Genomic DNA, 20,085 nt, shown 5'->3' with positions numbered 1-20,085 from the left:
AATAAAATACATTTTCGCAGAGGTGGTATCACCAAGTTAAGACTTTGTCAAACCATCAGGCATAGAACTGCAATTCCCATCATGTTGTCAGAATCTACAGCCTTGCTATGTCTCACCTGGAGCCATCACTCCTGCAGTGTGGCCTTCCCTCTTGGGGAGACTGGGCCAGAGGGCCTTATGACATGGATGTGCACAGTGGTGCTATAGAGGTGTGATCTCCATTAGAAGTAGTGGGAGGGGCCCCTCTTTTCTGACCACCATTGCCCTTCTCAGGTACAGTGGTCCCTTCCCTTCTGTTGGGCTGGTCTTCCTTTCTACCAGGCGGGAATGTGTCCTTAGGCCTCCTGAAACCTTTGGTTAGTGATGATAGTCACTGTTGCACCCATCAATTAGTGCTTTCTGCTCTTGGTTCCATGACCTCAAGCAGCATGTATGTTGTTTTGTGCTGACCAAAACAAGGTGGGAGTTGGGGGCAAGTGTAGGAAGCTGAAATCTTGAGCTGGGGTGGTGGTGGTCAGGCACAGGCCTCTAAGGGCTTCTGTAGTGTCTCACAGTTTTGCTGCCTTCTTTGTCATTCATTTTAATGATGGGATCAAACCTAGGGCTGCTGCTGAGGACACCTGAGCCCCACACTGCCATTTCCATGCACACACATGTTATGCTTCTGGTGGTGGAAACCCAACTCAGAACAGCACCAAAGGCAGAAGAAATTAAGCAGCTGGCTGTTCTAACTGAGGGGACAGAAATGTGAGGGCGGACTGGATGCAGGGACTCTGCACTGTCCTTGTCCTGGGCCTCAGTCTGTTTCTTCTCTCCTGCCTCAGACACCCTGCAGAGGCAAGTGCTGCCTTGCTCCTCCCACCCTAGTGAGGACAGTCCTGGGCCCCAGTCTCAGATTAGTCTCTTGAGTGGTGGCCATCCAGACTCCTTCCTGTGGCTGGGCACCTGAGGGTGGAGTTGGCAGGTGACACCATGGACCTCCTCTTTGTCATCTCTCCTAGGCATCTGCTTCAGTGGAGGTTTTGTGCTGAGGTCTCGTTTCCCTTACCTGTCCGTCCATCCGTTTGTGTTTTCGCTATAGAGCCCTTGACTTGCTACCACACAACCAGCCTTTTGTCCTGCCAGTGCAGCAGCAGGGGCATCTGACTTTTCACCATAGGCTATAAGTTTCCATCTCTTTGGCTTACAGAGCTTTCTCCAGCTTTCAACTTTGCCAATTTGTTGTGTTGGTGGCCACCACAACGAATTTATGAATGTGTGTTACTATAGCACAGTAGTGCTGGGAATGCAGAGAAAAACCTGCCCTTCAGGGGCTTACCATTGCATCAGGAAAATGCAACTTCCCATTGAGCATTTAAAGGTGTGTGCTCAAATGCCACAAGACTTAGAGGCTGTTTGTCAGTGCTGAGCTGACCTGGTGAGGCTGAGGAGACATCTGCATCTGTGTCTATTGTGGTTCCTGCCCAAGGCAGAGGACAGGGAGGACATGGCCTCTGAGCTGAACACTAGGGAGGCCTTTTAATACTAGCTTTGCCTCTTCATATTATAGCTATAACTATAGACACATGCCAGTACCTGACTTCATTTTTTTTTTAACAGTAAGCAAGTTTTCATTTTTACTGGGTTTTTAATTATTTTTACTTGGAAACGATTTCAGGCTTTAAAAAATGTTGCATAAAGAGTACAAAGAATACCCGTGTGCCATTCATCCTCCTTCCTGATGTTTGCATACTCTCAGTGTGACATGAAATGAGGAAAGGGGGTGGGATAGGCTTATTCATCTGCAGTCCTCATGCTGAGTTGGCAGGTGGGTATTCCCTCAGAGTTACACTTGGCTGGAGGAACTCCTAGGTCCTCTGTAGCCTGGACACTTCCTCAGTTGGTCTTTAGGACTCCCAGCCTGTTAGTTTAAAGAATGTCCCTCAGTTTGGGTTTGTCTGTGGTTTCCTCATGAATTCTTGGTACTTTTGGCTTGGAGCTGTGCAGTGAGATGGGTCCCTGTGTTGGGGTGTTATCTGCAGGTCTCTCCTTTGCCAGGTGGTTAGCTTTTCTCTGAGCCACTTCTTTCACTAGTTCCAGTGGCAGCAGTGATCACCGACCAGTGCAGTTTGTCCCATGGTGATCTCACCGAGTCTGTTTCCATTGGTTGGTGTCTGCAACTGAGAAACCCTATGCCAAGAAGAGCCCTCCCTCTCCAGCACCCACGAAGCATCAGTGACTTGCCTGTGAGAATGTGGACTCACGGGTCTAGTTCATTTTGTGGGTTGTAATTCATTCTTGGCTTTGCTGATTTTATTGCCACTGGGAGCCTCTGCAACTTGACTTTCTTGCTCCTGCCTTACCTTGTTACCTCAAAGTGTTGCCTGCTTACCTGATGCTCTCTCCACCCTGACCTGGAATCCCACTTCTCCAGGGGGCTCTGCTTCCCTTCAAGAAGTGGTATTTAGAAACCAAGACCTCTCGCTAAGTGGTTTGAGGAGACTGAGGAGCATTTGGTTCTCTGGGAACAAGGGTTGTTCTCAGAATCTAGGTTGGCACAGCTTTGGCATGGAGGCCTTCAAGGAAAGGCTGTTCCCCAGGTGTGTCTCAGGCATATTCTGTGTGGATTTCTTCGTGGATATCTCTATTATCATCCATTTGAATGTAGAGTACACTCTGTATGATCAAAGAAGTGAGGTTTTTTTTTTTGTTTTTTTTTCTTTTCTTTTCTTGTGCTGGGGATTGAACCCAGGGATGCTCTACCACTAAACTATATCCCCAGCCTTTTTTATTTTTTATTTTGAGACGAGGTCTCCCTAAATTGCTGAGGCTGGCTTTGAACTTGTGATCTTCCTGCCTCAGCCTCTCAGATTACTGGGATTACAGGTGTGTGCCACTGCACCTGGCAGAAATGAGGTGTTTCTGAAGAGTGATCCATTCTTTTATTTTAAAATGCTGGGTAGAAGTACCCCAAGATCTTCCATTTTGGTGTTCTCCTGTCTGCCAGTGGTGTTCTTGTGCAGGTGTCTCAGTCGTGGTCTCTGAAGATCTTTAGGATTAAGCTGTTTATCCCAATAATAGATTTGATATTTCTCCTGCTCTGGGGCCATGTAGTCTGTTTTGTGCTATTACAACAATAATATCTAACATTGGGCAATTTACAGGAAACAAATTTATTTTCTTACTGTTCTGAAAGTCAGGAAGCCCAAGATCAAGCTGCCAAAGGCTCAGTGTCTGCTCTTTGCTTCTAGCATGGCTCCTAATGTTCATGTCTTCCTGAGGGGAGGTGTGCTGTGTCCTTCCTGGGCAGAAGGCAGAAGGGCAAGCTTGCTAAGTGCTTCTGGAAGCCTCTATTGTAAGGGCCTCATTGTCATTCATGAAGGGGGCCCTCATGGCCTCATCACCTCTTGTAGGCCCTGCCTCTTAATAGCATAACACTGACAACATCAGAGTTTTGAAGGGACACATTCAGACTGTAGTGAGGCCCTTGTCCCTTTGATACCATAGGCTGTGAAAGTCCCATCCTTGGATTCCTTTTGCTGCTTTATCACAGTTAGAACCAGAGACTTGAGGGAAGTGAAGTTGAAGTTCACAGGCAGACTAGAGTTGTGAAGCACAGCCTGCTTGCCCACAGCTGGTCCCCCCTCTCCCTTCTGGACGGCGCCTACATCACAGAAGGTGGTTCTGACCATAGTGCTCTCATGGTGGACTTTGTTTTCTAGCATGGGAAGGACTTTGAAGCGATTCAGAACAACATTGCTTTGAAGTACAAGAAGAAGGGCAAGCCTGCAAGCATGGTGAAGAACAAAGAGCAAGTGCGGCACTTCTACTATCGAACCTGGCACAAGATTACCAAGTACATCGACTTTGACAATGGTGAGTGTGCGCAGGCTCAGCCTCTGGGAGGCCACTTGGCTTTTGCTGGTGGCGGCGAGGTGGTGGGGGGCCTGGTTTCCGGCAAACACCTGCAGGGCATGCTTTCTCGTATTGCCCTCACCCAGTCACTGGCCGGGCCTAGGATGTGCCTCTCTGTGCTTGGCTGGCCACACGCCCAGTGCCTGACAGTCAGGATCCATGGCTAGGGAATGGCTATCCGTGCCCTAAGAACCCTATGCTGCTTTCCTGGTTTAGGATTTGTTTGAAGGGCTCTGAGTGCGAGTAGGTTCAGGGTCTGCCTATGAGCAAGGCAGTCAGGCTGCAGGCTTAGTGGCTGGCAGGAATCCGAGCATTCCTTTGCAGGCACTCCCCACCCATGTCAGAGCTAGTCTGTTCAGGGCCTGGCGCTGGTGTACTGGAGTGGATGAGTGGAAGCTAGCTTTGTTGAGACTGTTTGAATTCAGTTTGTGCAGTCTGTCTGTAGTCATGGGACAAGGTCACCTCTAGGTACAGTTCTGGCTTTTGCCTGGTGCACCCTGGGTTGCTCCTGTGGCACTTGGTCCATGACCTGTTCACTGTCTCTGTCTTCAACATTTTGCTGCTTCCTGCCCAGGTTGGGAGAAATGCCTGCCCTGTGTGTTTTCTGTCCCAGCATGCTGGGTTGTGCTCTGTATTCCTGCAGCACAGTGGGCTCATTCTCCATGCTCCATTCTGACACCTATAACTATTTCTAATTTTTCTCTCCAGATATTACTCTTTCTGACCCAGGAGAAATGGGATAGCTATGGCTTCATTGCTTCTTTCACCTTTGAGCGTCTTGGTGGCCTTCCGGGTCGTGTGCAAAGGCTTCTCTCACCATTCCTGTGGTGTCCTCCCAACCAGGCTACTGCCTCTTGTCCCGTAGTGTATTGTACTCCCCTGGCTTTAGAAGCTGACATCTTGCTTCCTCTTTGACTGTGGAGCAGAGCTCTGTGGACACACACCCTCCTCTCTCAGGCTGTCTGTCTCCACATGTTGGTGCCCCTGGGTAGACTTGGTGGGTCTTCTGCTTCCATCATTCCCATGACCATCAGCATGAGGTTTTGTGCTGAGTTCAGCACCAATTGTTCTCTTTCCATTTGTCACTGCTGCTGCCATGTGTGGGACCCCTGGCTCCTTTGTGTATCTCAGCACCAAATGGTTTGGGCCAAGGGGTCCAAGGCTATAGTGGTTCATGTTGGTTATGGCGATCATTTTTCTTTTCTTGTTAGATGTCATATTCTGTGACTTGCTGAAGGTGGGTCCATTTTTGTTGGTCATGGAAAGTTCTCTTCAGGAAGGAGGACAGCAAGTCACAGAGAGGGTTGGGAAGCTCTCGTGGATGACAAGTGGAGAGACCTGGCGGATTCCATGCACAACGATTGAGTGTGTTCTGTTGTTTGTGTGAGGCCCCTCCTACATGCTGATTGGGTAGGGGGACACATAGATTCCTAGAGCTTGCCAAATACCTTATTGTCCTGTGTCACTGTCTGAAAGCACATACTTATTTTCCTTCGTCACCTTTTCCTGTCGAGCTCCCCTGTCCCCCATGTCTGGAGACATTGTGCCTCTTAGCTCTTCTGTCCCACCAGAGCTCAGGGCTCTTGCACGTGGCTGCTCTGCATCTCCATGTGGGGCCCAGCTTCCCTGCCCACTCCTGTCCTCCTGTTGGCCTGCACACTGTCCCTTAGCCTTGGTGTCTTCTGACTGTGTATCCTGTTCCTGGTATCTTGTTGGTCCCTGGAAAGGCCCTCTTTCTGGCTCTCTGACAGGCCTCCCTGTTGGCTAGGGCTGGGGGCCACCTGCCTCTGTGCTATCGTCAGCTGCTCTACCATGTAGATGTCAGAGGTCACCAGGACACCTGTGAATTCCTGGTTTTCTGTCTTGTCATAGCACACAGAATGGTGATGTTCTTCACGTGTCGTGTTTTCAGTGGTCTTCGGAATGTGTTGAAGAAAGCCCCTCTGTAGTTTATCGTGAGTTTGTTTCACTCCTCAAAGAGTAAGAACAAAAGCGGGGATGGGCAGGAAGGGTTTGTGCAAGAGCCTGGCATCTATGATATCTGGGGAAGGTCACTCCCTGGAACGCAACTCACTCTCGTTGCTCTGAAACTGTGGCCTCCATGTGATTGGACGAGGGATGTTGTTAGTTTTCATAGTCCTGTGTTGTCCCCATGTAGACACGGGTCTCTGCAGACTGCCATGTTTGTGTATCAGGCATAGCTAACTCTCCCCTCTGGTCCCTGCAGTTGGATATACGTCTTTTACAGACCTGAGGTTCTGAAAGTCAAGCTCTGTTTTCCCCTCTGAGTCTGAAGTGAGACGTGAGGCTCCTTATGAGGGACTCAGGGAGCATAGGGCAGTGTGAAGACACCTCTTAAAACCCCTGTTCTGTTCTGTGGTTCTCAGTCCTGTCCCTGGGCTCCAAGTCCTGTTGGCCACTTTTCTGTACTCTTGTGCTCTTGGTGTTGTTTCCTCCCTCCCTCCCTCCCTCTCTCTCTCTCTCTCTCTCTCTCTCTCTCTCTCAGTAGGGGCTCTTTTATTTTCTTTTTAATATTTATTTTTTTAGTTGTAGTTGGACACAATACCTTTATTTTAATGTGGTGCTGAGGATCGAACCCAGGGCCTCACATGTGCTAGGTGAGTGCTCTACCGCTCAGCCCCAGCCCCAGCCCCCAGGCTGTTTTCTTTTTTGCCATTTCCAATAGTGTTTTGTTGTTGTTTGTTTGGTACCAGAGATTGAACTCAGGAGCACTCAACCACTGAGCCACTTCCCCAGGCAATTTTTTACTTTTTATTTAGAGAGAAGTTCTCACTGGATTGCTTAGCGCCTTACGGTTGCTGAGGCTGGCTTTGAACTCAAAATCCTCCTGCCTCAGACTCCTGAGCCACTGGGATTACAGGCATGCCTCCCTGCGCCCAGCTCCAATAGTTTAAGAAAACATTTTCTGTATTGAGATATAATTCATATACCAAGAAGTGTACCCTGTAAAGAGTGTGGCTTGGTGATACCTGGTGCATCTGAGGTGCTCTGTACTGCACCCTCATTGAAAATACCCCTTCAGCCCAAGAGTACCTCATGCCTACCAGCAAGCACCCCTCTGTCCTGCTCTTCCTCTGTGGACTTGTTCCTTCTGGATGTTTTGTGTGAATGGACTTGTGCTATGTGTGGCCTTTGATGTCTGGTATCTTTCTCTGAGCATGTGTCAGGGACTCACCCACACGCATGAAGCTTCACTTCTGTTCGTGTCTGAGGAGTAGCGTTGTGTGGATGGGCCACAGTTTGATTCATCAAGTGGTGGTTTTAAAATTTCCTGAGCCCCAGTTTCCTTTGTGAGTCCCACGAGATCTTGGTTTTTGTCTTAGGAAACTTCAGGAATAGTTGGCCTGTGGTATTTGCAGAGTCAGATTTTTTGAGCCAATCCAAGATGCAGAATCCTTGTGATAGATTATGTTTTCAAAACAGTATTTGCCATTTACTGACATATTCCTGACACACACAAATGAAAGTCAGGTCTTTGATAAGAGATTTCTGAGGAGAGAACCAGAAAGAACAGTTGAGAGAGCACACAGGTGGGTTATGTTTGCTTCTGCTCTGTGACATGACCCACAGCTTCTAGGTTCTGTTGTGGCTTGGCTTCCACATCAGCATGAAATTCAACTTTGTGTGTTTGAGAACATTCAAGAAAGGCTTGGTCCCTGGCCTGGTGCCTAAGGCTATCCTCGGTGTGTTGTTGGTGTCCATGGTGGCTCTAAGCAGCAGCAGCAGAAGGAGCAGGCGCCTTCCCATCCAGACTCTTGAAGGAGACTTCTGGAGCTTTCATAGCACTCCCTTCACGCTGGAGACTGGACTTCATGGGTGCTACGTTGAGGGGCACACACGGCCCGTTTGTTTTACATAGAGTCAATGCCTGTTGGTGACAGAGGGCTGGATGTTTGTAGGGGTGTGAAGGCACAAGCAGGCAGGAAGGGGGGCTCCCTGGGGTGTGGGCTGCCGGCCTCACCCTGTGCTTGGGGGACACAGTGGACAGAGCTAGATGACGGGTGGTGGTGCTCACCCCCACCCCCATGACAGCTGGCCATGCTGAACCATGCGTTTTCTCCTCTAGGGGACATTGGCTCTGCTGTTAGGAGTAACTTTTTAAACTTCACCCCTCATTTTTGTTTGACTTTTATCTTGAAAATTAAGAAAACAGCCTGGTGTACCAATGTGTTTGTTGCCCGTTTCTGCTGAGGTTAGCATCGACTTGACCAAGGAACTGTGTGATCAGCACAAGAAATAGCCCCAGCCTGCTGGGAGATGCTCCCTGAGCATTATTGTGCACGCAGGGCTGTGCCCTGCAGGGCATTCGGGGGGCCCCTTCCTAAGCTCTGCCCTTCTCTCATCTTCCAGTGTTCTCTCGAGGGCTGAAAAAGTCGTCCCAGGAGCTGTACGGCCTCATCTGCTATGGCGAGCTGCGCAAGAAGATCGGGGGCTGTGAGTACCCGCCTGCCCTCAGGTTGCCACGGCTTCTTGTGGAGGGCCACTTTCCTTGTCACCACTCATCTTTAGTGACTTTTATCTTGACAAAATTTAACTAATAGAAAGGGACCTGCCTTAGCTGGGCATGCCAGTGGTACCAGTTGCCACATTTACTCGGGGCTTGCCATGCACATGCACGTAATGCACATGCACGTGTGTTAACACACTCGAGCACATTTGGTCCTCACTCCACTGCTTGACTTAAGATCTCAGAGCCCCAGCCTGTCTCTCCCTCACAGCCTCACCCATGGTTGCAGAGACACTTCATACCTGCCAAATAGGTGTGGTAATCTGCCCAGCCCCCTGCCCATGCTCAGACCTGTAAGGATGCCTTGACACATCAGTCGGGTCTTCTGCTGAGGGATGTTGCCCTGCAGGTGACTCGAGTCTCCCTGAGCTTGGAGGCCAAGAGCACTGTGTGCTTTGTCTTTGATGATGTCGTCCAGGCATTGCCTTCCCTATGGCCTCCCTTGCCATTTGCCTCATGGTGACCAGATTCTTTTGAGAGCACTTCTTACATGGGTGCCAGTAGGCACACTCAAGCATCTGTGCCCTGCGTGCGTCAGCCCTGCCCCTGCTCCCTGTGACTCCAGAAGAAAGGGAGCAGGCCTCCCTTCCAGTAGCCCCTGCTGGGCCACACTCAGTCATCTAATGATCAGGGTGGCAGCAAGGCCAGGGAGGACAGGTATCTACTGGCTACTCTGTGTGATCACTTGGGCCACGTCCTGACCATCACTGTCTTTTTGTGCCTGGTTATTGACCACCTGGTGGCTGCTAAGAGTGCCACCACCCTCAGTGCTTCCCACAGCCCCTGCTTTCTGCCCCTTTTCCTCCTCTCCTGTTCTGCCTTTGCAGAGAAGAGGACCTGGTTCTGTCTCTGGCCTTGTTCTCTCCATCCTCCTGCCTGTCCAGGGTGCCATCCCTCTGCCTTCAGAGTCACAGTAACTTCAGCTTCTGCTCCTGCCTTTCAGTCTAGGGAAACACCGTCTTGACATACCTTCTCATTCCCTACTGGTAGTACTCTGCAGAGCCTTCCTGTTCCGATTTCTCGCCACAGAACCTTCTGGAATGAATTGTGTGGACCCATCCTTTCTCTCACAGCCCACACTGGTCAGGTAGACCCCTCACTGTTGTCAGGGGCCTTGTGATCAGCTCTGAATCCTGGAGTCCTTTTCCTCAGAATGTTGCTTGTGCTCACCTCCTTCCTTGGTTGCGGGTCTTGGTTCTCCACTAGCCAGCTGGGCCCAACCTCACAACTTGAGGCACCTGTGTGCTGACCTGTCCATTACACTGTTCCTGCTGTGACCATCCATCAGAGCCAACAGGGCCAGTGCTGGCACGTGCACTTGTTCTTCTACCCAACCCTGCCTCGGCTTCTTGTCCTCATCTCGGGCAGTGGCACCAGCACAGGCTAGCTGTGGAGGCAAGGCCCCAGGGTGCCCTAAGCTGCCCTTTACCTTTTGCACCCTACCTTCTTCTCTGTGGAGCCAGTGGTACATGCACTTCCTGACTCGTTCCCCTATTTTGTCTTTCCTCTGAATATTTTCCTCCCTGAAGCCGCAGGGCTTCATTTTTACTCCTTGGCCCTCCCTCTTTGCATGCTCAGTACCTCTCATTGTAGGTGGGACAGGGCTTCTGGTCCCCTGCCTCCCTCTACTCTCTACTTCTTCAACTCTGTCCCACCTTGAAGGCCTTCTGATCATGGGTTGGGTGCCATGCATTCTTGGGCTGGTGCTATGGCCCTCCCAAGGCCATCTTGGATTCCACATGAGCCTTTGGATGTTTTCATGTGTTCATTTTTGCTTTATGCTTTGTCCAGCTTGCTTGCTTTCTTTTTTTGAGCCTGGGGGTACAGGGGATTGAACATAGAGGTGCTATATCCCTAGTCCTTTTTATTTTTTATTTTGAAACAGGGTCTCACTAAGTTGCTTAGGGCCTTACTAGGTTGCCCGGACTGGCCTCAAACTTGTGATCCTTCTGCCTCAGCCTTCCAAGTTGCTGGGATTGCAGATGTATGCCACATGCCTGGGTCAGATAGCTTTCTGTTGTGCCCATATTAACTCTGGTCTCCCTGATCAAGAGCCTCTGCACCTGGACCTCAGGCTCACCTTTGTGGCTGTACCCTGCTGCTCTGCTGGATGCTCCTCACCCCTGCCACTGTGGACTTCTTGACTCCATGGCTCAGTTTGTGCTGCCCTCGATTCCTGGGTATTCCTTTTGGTCCTTCCTAGCCTGGCCATATAGTACACTCAAGTACCTACTTGCTCTCATGCATCTGAAGCCAATATGGGTCTTTTAGAAATGGAGCTGAGTCCTTTACCCTAGTCTTTCTCCCTTCTGAACCCCCAATGCCACTTGGCTAGCTTGTTACATGCTGGGCTCTTTGGCACCATCACTTTGTTGTATCCTTTGATATCTTTTTGGGGGGAAGTGCCCTTTTTTTTTTTTAAATATTTAGACACAATACCATTATTTATTTATTTATTTTTATGTGGTGCTGAGGATCAAGTCCAGGGCCTTGCATGTGCTAGGTGAGAACTCTACCACTGAGCCACAACCCCAGCCCCCCCTACCGCTTTTTGATACTGGGAATTGAACCCAGGGGCACTTCTGAGCCACATCCCCCACCCCTTTTTATGTTTTATTTTGAGACAGGTCTCACTAAATTGCTCAGGACCTCAGTAAGTTGTTAAGATTGGCTTGGAACTTACAATTCTCCTGCCTCAGCCTCCCAAGCCACTGGGATTATAGGCATGCGTCACTGTGCCTGGCATTGGGAAAGTGAATTCTTGAAAGACCTCTTAGTGCCTCCGTGAGCAACTGTGCATGTGCTGCTGTCTTTGGCTACTTGGTAGATGAGTTTGAGAGAGATTGGAGATTAGAGTGAGCTTTGTTGTCAAGGCTCATTCTGCCTTGGGTCTTCAGACTGACGTTAAGTCCTAATACAGCCAGCTTGAGCTTTCACACGCTGACTGAGTCATGCATTCTCTTGGCTTCTCTGTGGACTGATGTTAGCCAATTAAAAAAGGACTCAAGGACATTCAGGCTTGAAGGAATTGAGTGACATGCTCCCTTGTGAAGCAAGTGACTGGCTCTGGAAGCGGTGAAGTGGGCACAGAACTGCGTGGTATGCCTCATGTAGTGATGCCTGTGACTGGCTCTAGCCCTCACCATCTTGAGCAGAGCTTCTGGGTAGAGGTTCCCTTCTCGGTTCCTGTTGCAGTGTCTGCAGCCTGAGCTCTGGAGCTGAGCATCCTGAATGGACCCACTGAGGTGTGGGGTCAGTGGTGCTAGTGCCTTCTGCGGAGAAACCTTTTGTCAGGGGTTGGGCAGTCTCAGGTCACTAAGCAGTACATAGGCTTTGCTCCTTGCCCTCTTCCTTGTCATCATTCATTCCCATTCCTCCCAGGACAAAGGCAGAAGACCCCATGTGGCCCACAAGGCCCTGGTGATCTGCCTTGGCCTCCTCTTCCCAGACCTTTCTCTGTACAACCTGCCAGCCCAGAATGGTGGAGCCTTCAGCCTACCCCACCCTCCCCTAACCTGTCCCTTCCTGCAGACCTCAGCTCCAGTGTTTCTGAGCTCCCAGCCAATCTGGGGGCCTCCTTGTCCTGAATGCTCTTAGAATCATCATGGCTCAGGGAGGGTGACTGGTTGGTGCCCATCTGAAGGTAGTGCTGTACCTGTTTAGTTTTCCAGGAGCCCATCTGCATTCACCCTTTCTGATGTTCTTTCTCATTTCCTGAAGACCTGTTTCCATTGGGATTCCTTCTCCTTCCACCTGAAAAACTTATTTATTTTCTGTCATGTGCTTGTGCCATCTGTGAATGCTTCTAGTTTTTGTTTACCTGCAAAACCTTCATTTCATTCTCTTTCTTAAAGGATACCATTGTGGACACAGAATTCTAATTTGATAGTTTCTCCTTTCATCATATAAAAGGCGTCAGCCAGTGTAGTTGGCCTGCACTGTTCTGATGAGGGGTCAGCAATCACTGGGGTCCATTTTCCTCTGTGTGAATTACAGTCTGTCTCTGGCTGTTTTTAGCATTTCATTTTGTCTTTGGTTTCCAGCCTGGCTATGTGCTTGTGGTCCTCCACTCTCCCAAACATGCAGAAGAATTCAAAGAGCCTAGGATTTTTATAGTGAGCACTCTAGCACCCACCACCTGAGTTCTCCCACTAGCTTCTCACATGCTTTCCTGCACAACTTAGGACAATGATAAGGTTGGAGGAAGTGGAACTTCTGCTTTGGCAAACACCAGGGCATTGGATTCATCATTCAGCAGGGCCTAGGGTCCTGAGGATTCCAAACTATACCCGAGGATCCTTGAATGGACTCTGCTGGGTGTGGAGCCCAGCAGGAAAAGTACACAGGGCTAGCATGGTACCCAGAGGAAGCAGAGTTGTCAGAACCAGGCAGTCTGGGGTAGGCAGCAGTTTGGCAGTGGCAGGGAATTGGGGGCTTCTGGAAGGAGAGGTCAGCTATGAGGGAACATGGTTGTCCTTGAGGAAGAGGGTGGGCAGAGGCTGTGCCAACTGGCTGAGCTGTGCTGGTCAGCTGACTTGCTGGTTGATTTTGGGGAGGGGGCTGCAGCTGCTGCAGAGATTTCCTTCTGGAAGAACTTGAGTGTTTGGTGGCAGGATTTGGAGTCTGTGGAAGGAGTCCCATGGGAACCTGCTGTTTTGCTGTGACCCCCGTGGCCTCATTTGTCTACCTTTCCATTCAAAGGTATGGACGACAAGAATGCCACGAAGCTGAACGAGCTCATCCAGGTTGGGTAAGTACTGGGCAGGTGGACAGTGTCTGCTCCCTTTGGACGTTTGCGTCCACACACCAAAAGAGGAAGCTGAAGTAAGTGCAGTTTTCTTTCATTTCCAACAAGGATCCTTGGAATTAGAACTCAGGTTCTTTCAGATGCCTGTCCCGAGACCCCTGAGTCTGCCCTTTCTATTGTTGGGGTCTGGGAAGTTCCTGGGTCTTGCTTCCCCTTTTTTTTTTTTTACCTCTGTGCTCTTGTGGGTCCCTTGGCCTCTAGAAAGTCTTCCTTGCCATTGTGCTTCTCCTCAGCCACTTCAGTGGCCTCTCCTTGATTATTGTGCCTGTGAATGTTCCTGCCATAGAGCCAACACTTGGTCTGGCTCTCTGCTCTTTTCCTCTCCTTGTGCTCCTGATCTCAGAGCTCAAATGATCTCAGGGCCCCTGGCAGCTCAGGTAATGCCTGCTTGGCCCCGAATTAGTGACTTTCTCTCCAGGGACACTACCTACATAGGGACTTGCTGTGTGAAGACTTCTGCATGCCCAGTTGTTGATTCTCCCTGCTGCACTGCTGTGCACCTGCCCTTCTGCACTGTGTGTAGTTAGCCTTCAAGTCCCCCTAGCTTCTGATGGTCTCCTGAGCCAGACCCCAGGCCAGGCGGGTGTCAGCACCCCAGCTTCTCTCCAGTTCCACAACTGCCCCGCTAACCCCTCTGAGGCCACCCTCAGCTCCTCCTTTAGTGTTTCAACTCTGTCCAGTCCTTTGTCACTCTTCTGGGTGAAGGGTTCCAAATCTACTCATTCGCCAAGTCTGTGTCTTGGTTATAAATCTCGCCATTTGAAAACCTCCACTTCCCTGCTTTAGGTGTGTTTCCATTTGGTCCAGTTCTGGCCAAACCCCTCCCCTCTTGGTCCTCATAGCCACCCTAGTTCAGCCCTGGGGGTCCAGCTGATATGCCTCTGCTGGGCTACACTGCAGGGCCCAGCTTGGCCACTGCATGCTGCAGTCTGGGAGGGTTCCTCACTTGGTGTGGGGCCCTCATCTCCCACCCCAGCAGGCACTTCCTTTTTCTCTGGGCATCTGATCTGTGCTCTTACCAGCTCCTCGGAGCTGTTGTGAACTCACTGGTCTCTGTCTGCAGAACATGGCCTTCTGAATCTTTGGAGCCTTTTCTGTACCCTGGAAGCCTGACTCCTGGGTGCTCCCTTGGTGAGCACCTGGAGTCCTGTTGTGTTTTCCCCACATGGCAGAAACTAGGTCATATTATTGTCAAAGGAAAGAGCCACAACTGGCCAGGGCTTTCAGAAAGTTAAGAATGATGGAACTTTTGGAGTAGAGATGGTTTTAATACACAGATGAATTAGAGACTACTGGGAAGGGGGGCCACCAGCTGTGCTTGTGGGGGGATGAGGAGGTAGGATCACCCTGCCCAGCATCTTTGTCTTGACCTCAGGGTCCCACCTTCCTTTCCCCTTAACACCTGCTCCTTCTGTCAAGCTGAGCAATGTTGTACACAGGCTGAGTTGAATTCCCCAAATGAAGCCAGTTTTCTAGGCCCTTTGATTCCCCTCTAGGACGTGGCAGGCCCAGTGCTAGGGGTGTGCCAATGGGGTGCATTTCCCGCAGAGTAGACTCATGCTGCTGAGTGCATATACTAAGCAGCCCAAGAGAGCTTCTCTAAGCAGCACATTCCTTCTGACCACAAAGAATCATGTTTATATGGAGCAGCTAGATCTCTAGATCAGAGACCAAGGACACCTGATGACCAAATGTAGGGAGTGAGATTTGGACCCTGGATCTTTAATAAAAGGGAAGAACAGTCACCAAGGGATCACAGTGACTGGTGGGCAGATGGCTTTTGGGCTGTGTGCTAGGTGATGGTGTTGTCCCAGGGTTTCCTTGCGCTACTGACCATAGGCTATGGTTCTGGAGCGCCTGGGACCCTGGTGGAGCACTTAGGGCAAGCCATCTTCAGGCCCATCAGTAATTTGCAGGAGGAGTAGCGCCGGGAAGGGCAGGTAAAGAATGGTACCTCAACTGTGTTACCCCTGGCCATGATAGCCCTTGGCACATGGTGTGTCCTTGAGCTTGGGTATAGCCAACATTGGACGGCAGACAGGATAGCAGCCTTGAAGTGTGCTATAGTTCATGCACCATCTTTGGTGTTGCTTATAGAGGTGTAGCCCTGGTTCCATGCGAATCAGTGGGAGGTGGCAATGGCAGTGTAACCTTGCATTTCCCCTGGACCCTTCCAGCCTCCTGTTCCTAAATTGCTGGGTTGGTGACTGCCCCAGTTGGATTTTGGTTGCTGAAGTTGGCTGCACCGCCTCCTGCCGTGGTGCAGTAACTTCAAGATAGCTCTGGAAGGTAGCACATTAGCAAGTTAGAGATTGATTTTCCCTTTTCTTTCTTTCTTTCTTTCTTTCTTTCTTTCTTTCTTTCTTTCTTTCTTTCTTTTCTTTTCTTTTCTTTTCTTTTTTGGTACTGGGGATTGAACTCAGGGTGCTTAACTCCTGAGCCATATCCCAGCCCTTTTTTATTTTTAATTTTGAAATGGGGTCTTGCTAAGTTGCTGAGGCTGTCTTTGAACTTGTAATCCTCATGCCTCAGCCTCCTAAGCGACTAGGATTACAGGCATGTACCACCATGTCTGGCTCCCCTTTTCTTAATAAGGCCAATATCTATGAGGCTCACCTGACCTTGTGGTAGCACCTGTCTGAAGCCTGAGAAGGTGACTGAGGGCTGTGGGTGCTGACAGAGAGCATGCTAGTGTGAGCAAGAATCACAGCAAGTGACCAAATTGAGTGCCCAGTGAGGCCCAGGGAGGCATGTGAGCTGGAACTGAAGAACCCATGAGATGCCTGTCATTCTTCCTCTGGGGGCTCACCTGGTATGTTTTGTCTCAGAGGTGCTGACAGTACTATCCAGAAGGTGCTTTGACAGCTGGTGGAGAGACTTCTGTCTGCAGTGGTGGGGACTGAGGCAGGGAGACTGCACAGTGTGTTCTTCTGTCTACAGGTGTCTGAGTGTAGGTCTGTGCGGGGTGGATGCTGGGTATGCAGTGGGGGCAGCACTGGCATGGCAGTGAATGCAGATCTGTCAGTGGGTATGTGCTCATGGGCGCCTGCAGCAACCTATGCTGAACCTTACAGTGAAATGCATGGAGGGGGGACACTGAGGTAACAGAAAGGGACTCTGCCTGGAGCTGCTAGCGAGATGTCATGGCACTTAGTCTGGAGGCACAGAAGTACAAAAGGGTGCAGTGGCTGGAGGAGAGGGCAGGTGCAGAACAGGCTAGAAGGGTGGCCAGGCTCTTCTCAGCATGCTGGGCATTGGTGGTCTCCCAGCGTCTCAGGAAGCTCCTGAGGAGGTGAAGCAGGAGACCTCCTCCCACTGTGCAAAACTGGTCCACTTTACCCTGTGGAAGATAGATTTGGGGTATGTCTTGGCTGGGTAAGATACAGACATCTTTTTTTGTTTGTTTGTTTTAATATTTAAATTTATATATTTTTCACTTGGTGGTGTACAGTTCTCTAAGAATTGGGGGTTTTTAAAATGTTTTATTTTTAGAGCAGTTTTAGGTTTAACGAAAAGTTGTGTCAATTATGGAGTTCTGATATCCTCCTCTCGCCTCCCCAGGTACTACCCTCTTCATTTGGGTAGTGCATTCGTTAGTTGATGAACCTCCCCTGACATTGTTATCACCAGAGTCTGTCGTTTACACTAGGGCTCCCTCCCTCTTGTTGACGTCTTGTCAGTTTGGACGATGCGATGCGTGTGTAATGACATGTCTATATTCTCCCTACTATGAAAACCCCTCCCTGCCCAGTCCCTGGCAATCCCTGATCTTTTGCTATCTCTGCATTCTGCTTTTCCTATTAGCACTTGGTTCAGATTGGCATTTGCCACTCGTCACTGAGTTTAATAGGTACATGGAGATGTGGAGTCCCCAGCAGCCAAGACCCAGCCACTGATGCTGTTCTCCATATCCTGTAGTTTTCTCTTTTCCAGAAACTCATTGAATGAAGCAATCATGTAGTCTCTAAGATGGACCCCCCCCCGCCCCCAGTAGTGTGCCTGTTTGTTGGCCTATTGCCACGAAGCTGTTGTGTGATCAAGGGTTTTCATTTCACTGGTAACCCCCAGGACGAGAGGATGGCTGGCCAGTGTCTGACTTGACAAGACACTGCCAAACCGCCTGCAGCTGCTCCCACACTCCCAGCACTCAGTATGTGCAATTTGTGTGTTCTAAGCCATTCTCATTGTGGCTTTGATTTGCATTTCCCTGATGATCCATGAAGTTGATACCTTTTGTGTGCATATTTGCCTTCTGTGTGTCTTCTTTGGTGAAGTGTCTCTTCAAATTTTCTTCTTATTGAGCTTAGTGTTTATTTCTGTATATTCAGACATGCCACCTCCAGGTGCCTTCTGTGTCCTGTTTATTTTTATTTTTTGTTTTTGTTTTTTTGTTTTTTTTTTTTTTGGTTCAGGGGATTGAACTCGGGGGCATTCAACCGTTGAGCCACATCTCCAGCTCTATTTTGTATTTTATTTAGAGACAGGGTCTCACTGAGTTGCTTAGCGCCTTGCAAGTCCTGTCTGTCATTGTTGTCTTCTGTGGTCTGCTCTCCATGTGGTGTCTAAGAACCTTGCCCACCTGTGGTCAAGATTGTTCCCTGTGGCTTCTTTTAGAGTTCTTATGGCTTTGTACTTGGATTAAGTTTTGTGGGTGATGTAAAGTATAGGCGGAGTTTCATTTTCTTGCCTGTGGGTGTTGCTTTGCTCCAGTGCCATCTCCAGTGAGCTCTTGTGCCTTGCCAGAGACCAGAGTACACTGTCCCATGCAGCTCTGTCTCTGGCCCTTCTGTACTTTCTCATTCATTTATGTGCCCATTCTCTCCCCCAAAGACTTCTTAGTTGTTGTTTCTTTTCTTTGTGCACGCAGGTGCGCACGTGCATGAGAGAGCAAGAGCATGTGTACCAGGGATTGCACCCAGGGGCACTTAACCATGGAGCCACATCTCTAGCCCTTTTTACATTTTATTTTGAGACAAGGTCTCATTAAGTTGCTTAGGGCCCCATTAGGTTGCCCAGGCTGGCCTTTAACTTCCAACTGTTTTGCCTCTGCCTCCCAAGCTGCTGTGATTACAGGTGTGTACCACTGTGTCTGACTCAGACTCTAGTTTTTAAGGACAAGCGTTAATACCTATACAGTCAGAAGAGAAATAGAGATAAATTACGAAGGTGCATGTGGAAAAATGCATCTTAATTCAATTCCGAAAGCTACAGAGTGCTTAATTTGCCCTTACTTCCCACACAGGCCTTTTCTAGTTAACTGTGAATCTCCTTTCAGTTATAGAATTATAAAATAAGGAATAAATGAATTGAGAAAGAGTCTAAATTAAAATGAAATTCTGTTACATCATTTACAGACGTGATGGCATAGAATGTAGCATGTGCTGCTTAGATTTATCCAGTAGTTTTGCAAGGAAGAAAATAATCTCGTGTCAGAAAGAAAGCCAGGCTGCCTTTGATCCAGTGGATGTGCTTGCAGAGGCCCTGTGTGTGACTGTCCAGGGGAGCTTAGGCTTTGATTCCTCCCTAATTTCTTCCACCCTTGTGCCTTGGGGGCATACTGGTCTGCTTGTCTTTCAGCTCCTGAGGGGTAGGGGGTGCACCAACAGCCGATCTCATTGTAAGCCAGAACATGGCTGGTGTGGTGCCCCAGACTTGGGCTGGTCATGGAATTTGCATTTGAGAGAAAAGGAAAAAGATCATCATCTCAGAATGGTTCCCTGGTAATAAATGCGGGTGCAGTCACTCCATTTGATGAAGGAAGAAAAAGGAAGTCACAAAGTAGCAGTTTAACGGAAGCTAGGGTTATTACAAACACAGGTGCCACATGACACAGTCGCCTGCTGTTGAAGTCTTGCCTCTGCTGTTTGGTTTTGAGGCCCGTGGACAAGCAGTGATGAGCAGAAAAGCCCATTTGCTTCCAGAGCTCTCGCTGAAGGAGGTTGTGAGCTGACTTCAGGCTGCATTGCTACTTGTTTTAGACATTCCTCCTGGTTACTATTCCTGAGGCCTACCCCAGCATTACTAATATATTGAACCACTGTACCATTTGTTGTCTGTGGGTTCTACCTGGGATAAGGTGGTTCCATGGGGAAGGTAGATCCCTGGGGTGCTTTATGCCACCGAGTTACATCCCCAACCCTTTTCTTAAGATTTTTATTTAAAATTTTAAAATAGCGTTGCCCAGGCTGGCCTTGAATTTGTGATCCCCCTTCCTCAGCCTTAAATCTCTGGGATTATAGGCATGTCCCACCATGCCTGGCAATAATGTTAACTCAATAGAATATGTTTGGAGTCGGGTGCGGTGGCGCATGCCTGTAAATCCCTGTGGCTCAGGAGGCTGAGATTGAGAGTTCAAAGCCACACTGAGCAATGATGAAGTGCTAAGCAACTCAGTGAGATCCTGTCTCTAAATGAAATACAAAATAGGGCTGGGGATGTGGCTCAGTGGTTGAGTGCCCTTGAGTTCAATCCGTGGTACCCAAAAAAAAAAAAAAAAAAAAAAAAAAAAATATATATATATATATATATATATATATATATATATATATGTTACTTGGAGACCTGTTTTCTCTGAATTATCCCTCCAGACCAAACATGGGTGGGAAGTGAAAGAGTTCTTCCTGAGGTCTTCTTATTTCCTCAGTCAGGTTTTCCAAGTATCAGCTCTGCTCTTTGGTGTCAAGCACAGAGGGAGCTCAGTCAGTATTTGGATGGAGGGTGGGTAGAGGCCAAACAAATGAGTGAATGGATGAAAGGATGGAGATGAACAGATGGAGGGATGGATTGACTGAAGAAAAGACAGTTGAGTAGATTGATGGATGGATGAATGAAGGGGCAGATGAGAGGATGGGTGGGT

At 49.2% G+C, this 20,085-nt stretch overlaps 1 protein-coding gene across 8 annotated transcripts in view; it reads left to right on the top strand.

The window, feature by feature from the left end:
- CRAMP1 (cramped chromatin regulator homolog 1) overlaps positions 1-20,085 on the top strand; it is a 60,238-nt gene that overhangs the window by 12,352 nt on the left and 27,801 nt on the right. For 7 of the 8 annotated variants that reach the window (XM_081298522.1, XM_081298518.1, XM_081298516.1 and 4 more), the window contains 3 exons: positions 3,702-3,855; positions 8,266-8,349; positions 13,124-13,172. In XM_081298522.1, the coding sequence (XP_081154648.1) occupies positions 3,702-3,855; positions 8,266-8,349; positions 13,124-13,172 (287 nt within the window). The remainder of the gene's footprint in view (positions 1-3,701; positions 3,856-8,265; positions 8,350-13,123; positions 13,173-20,085) is intronic. The other variant, XM_081298521.1, reaches the window with a different exon arrangement.

Source organism: Spermophilus citellus (genome assembly GCF_964194105.1).
Source record: "Spermophilus citellus genome assembly, chromosome: 6".
NCBI lineage: Eukaryota > Metazoa > Chordata > Mammalia > Rodentia > Sciuridae > Spermophilus > Spermophilus citellus.
This window is presented reverse-complemented; position numbering and strand designations above follow the sequence as displayed.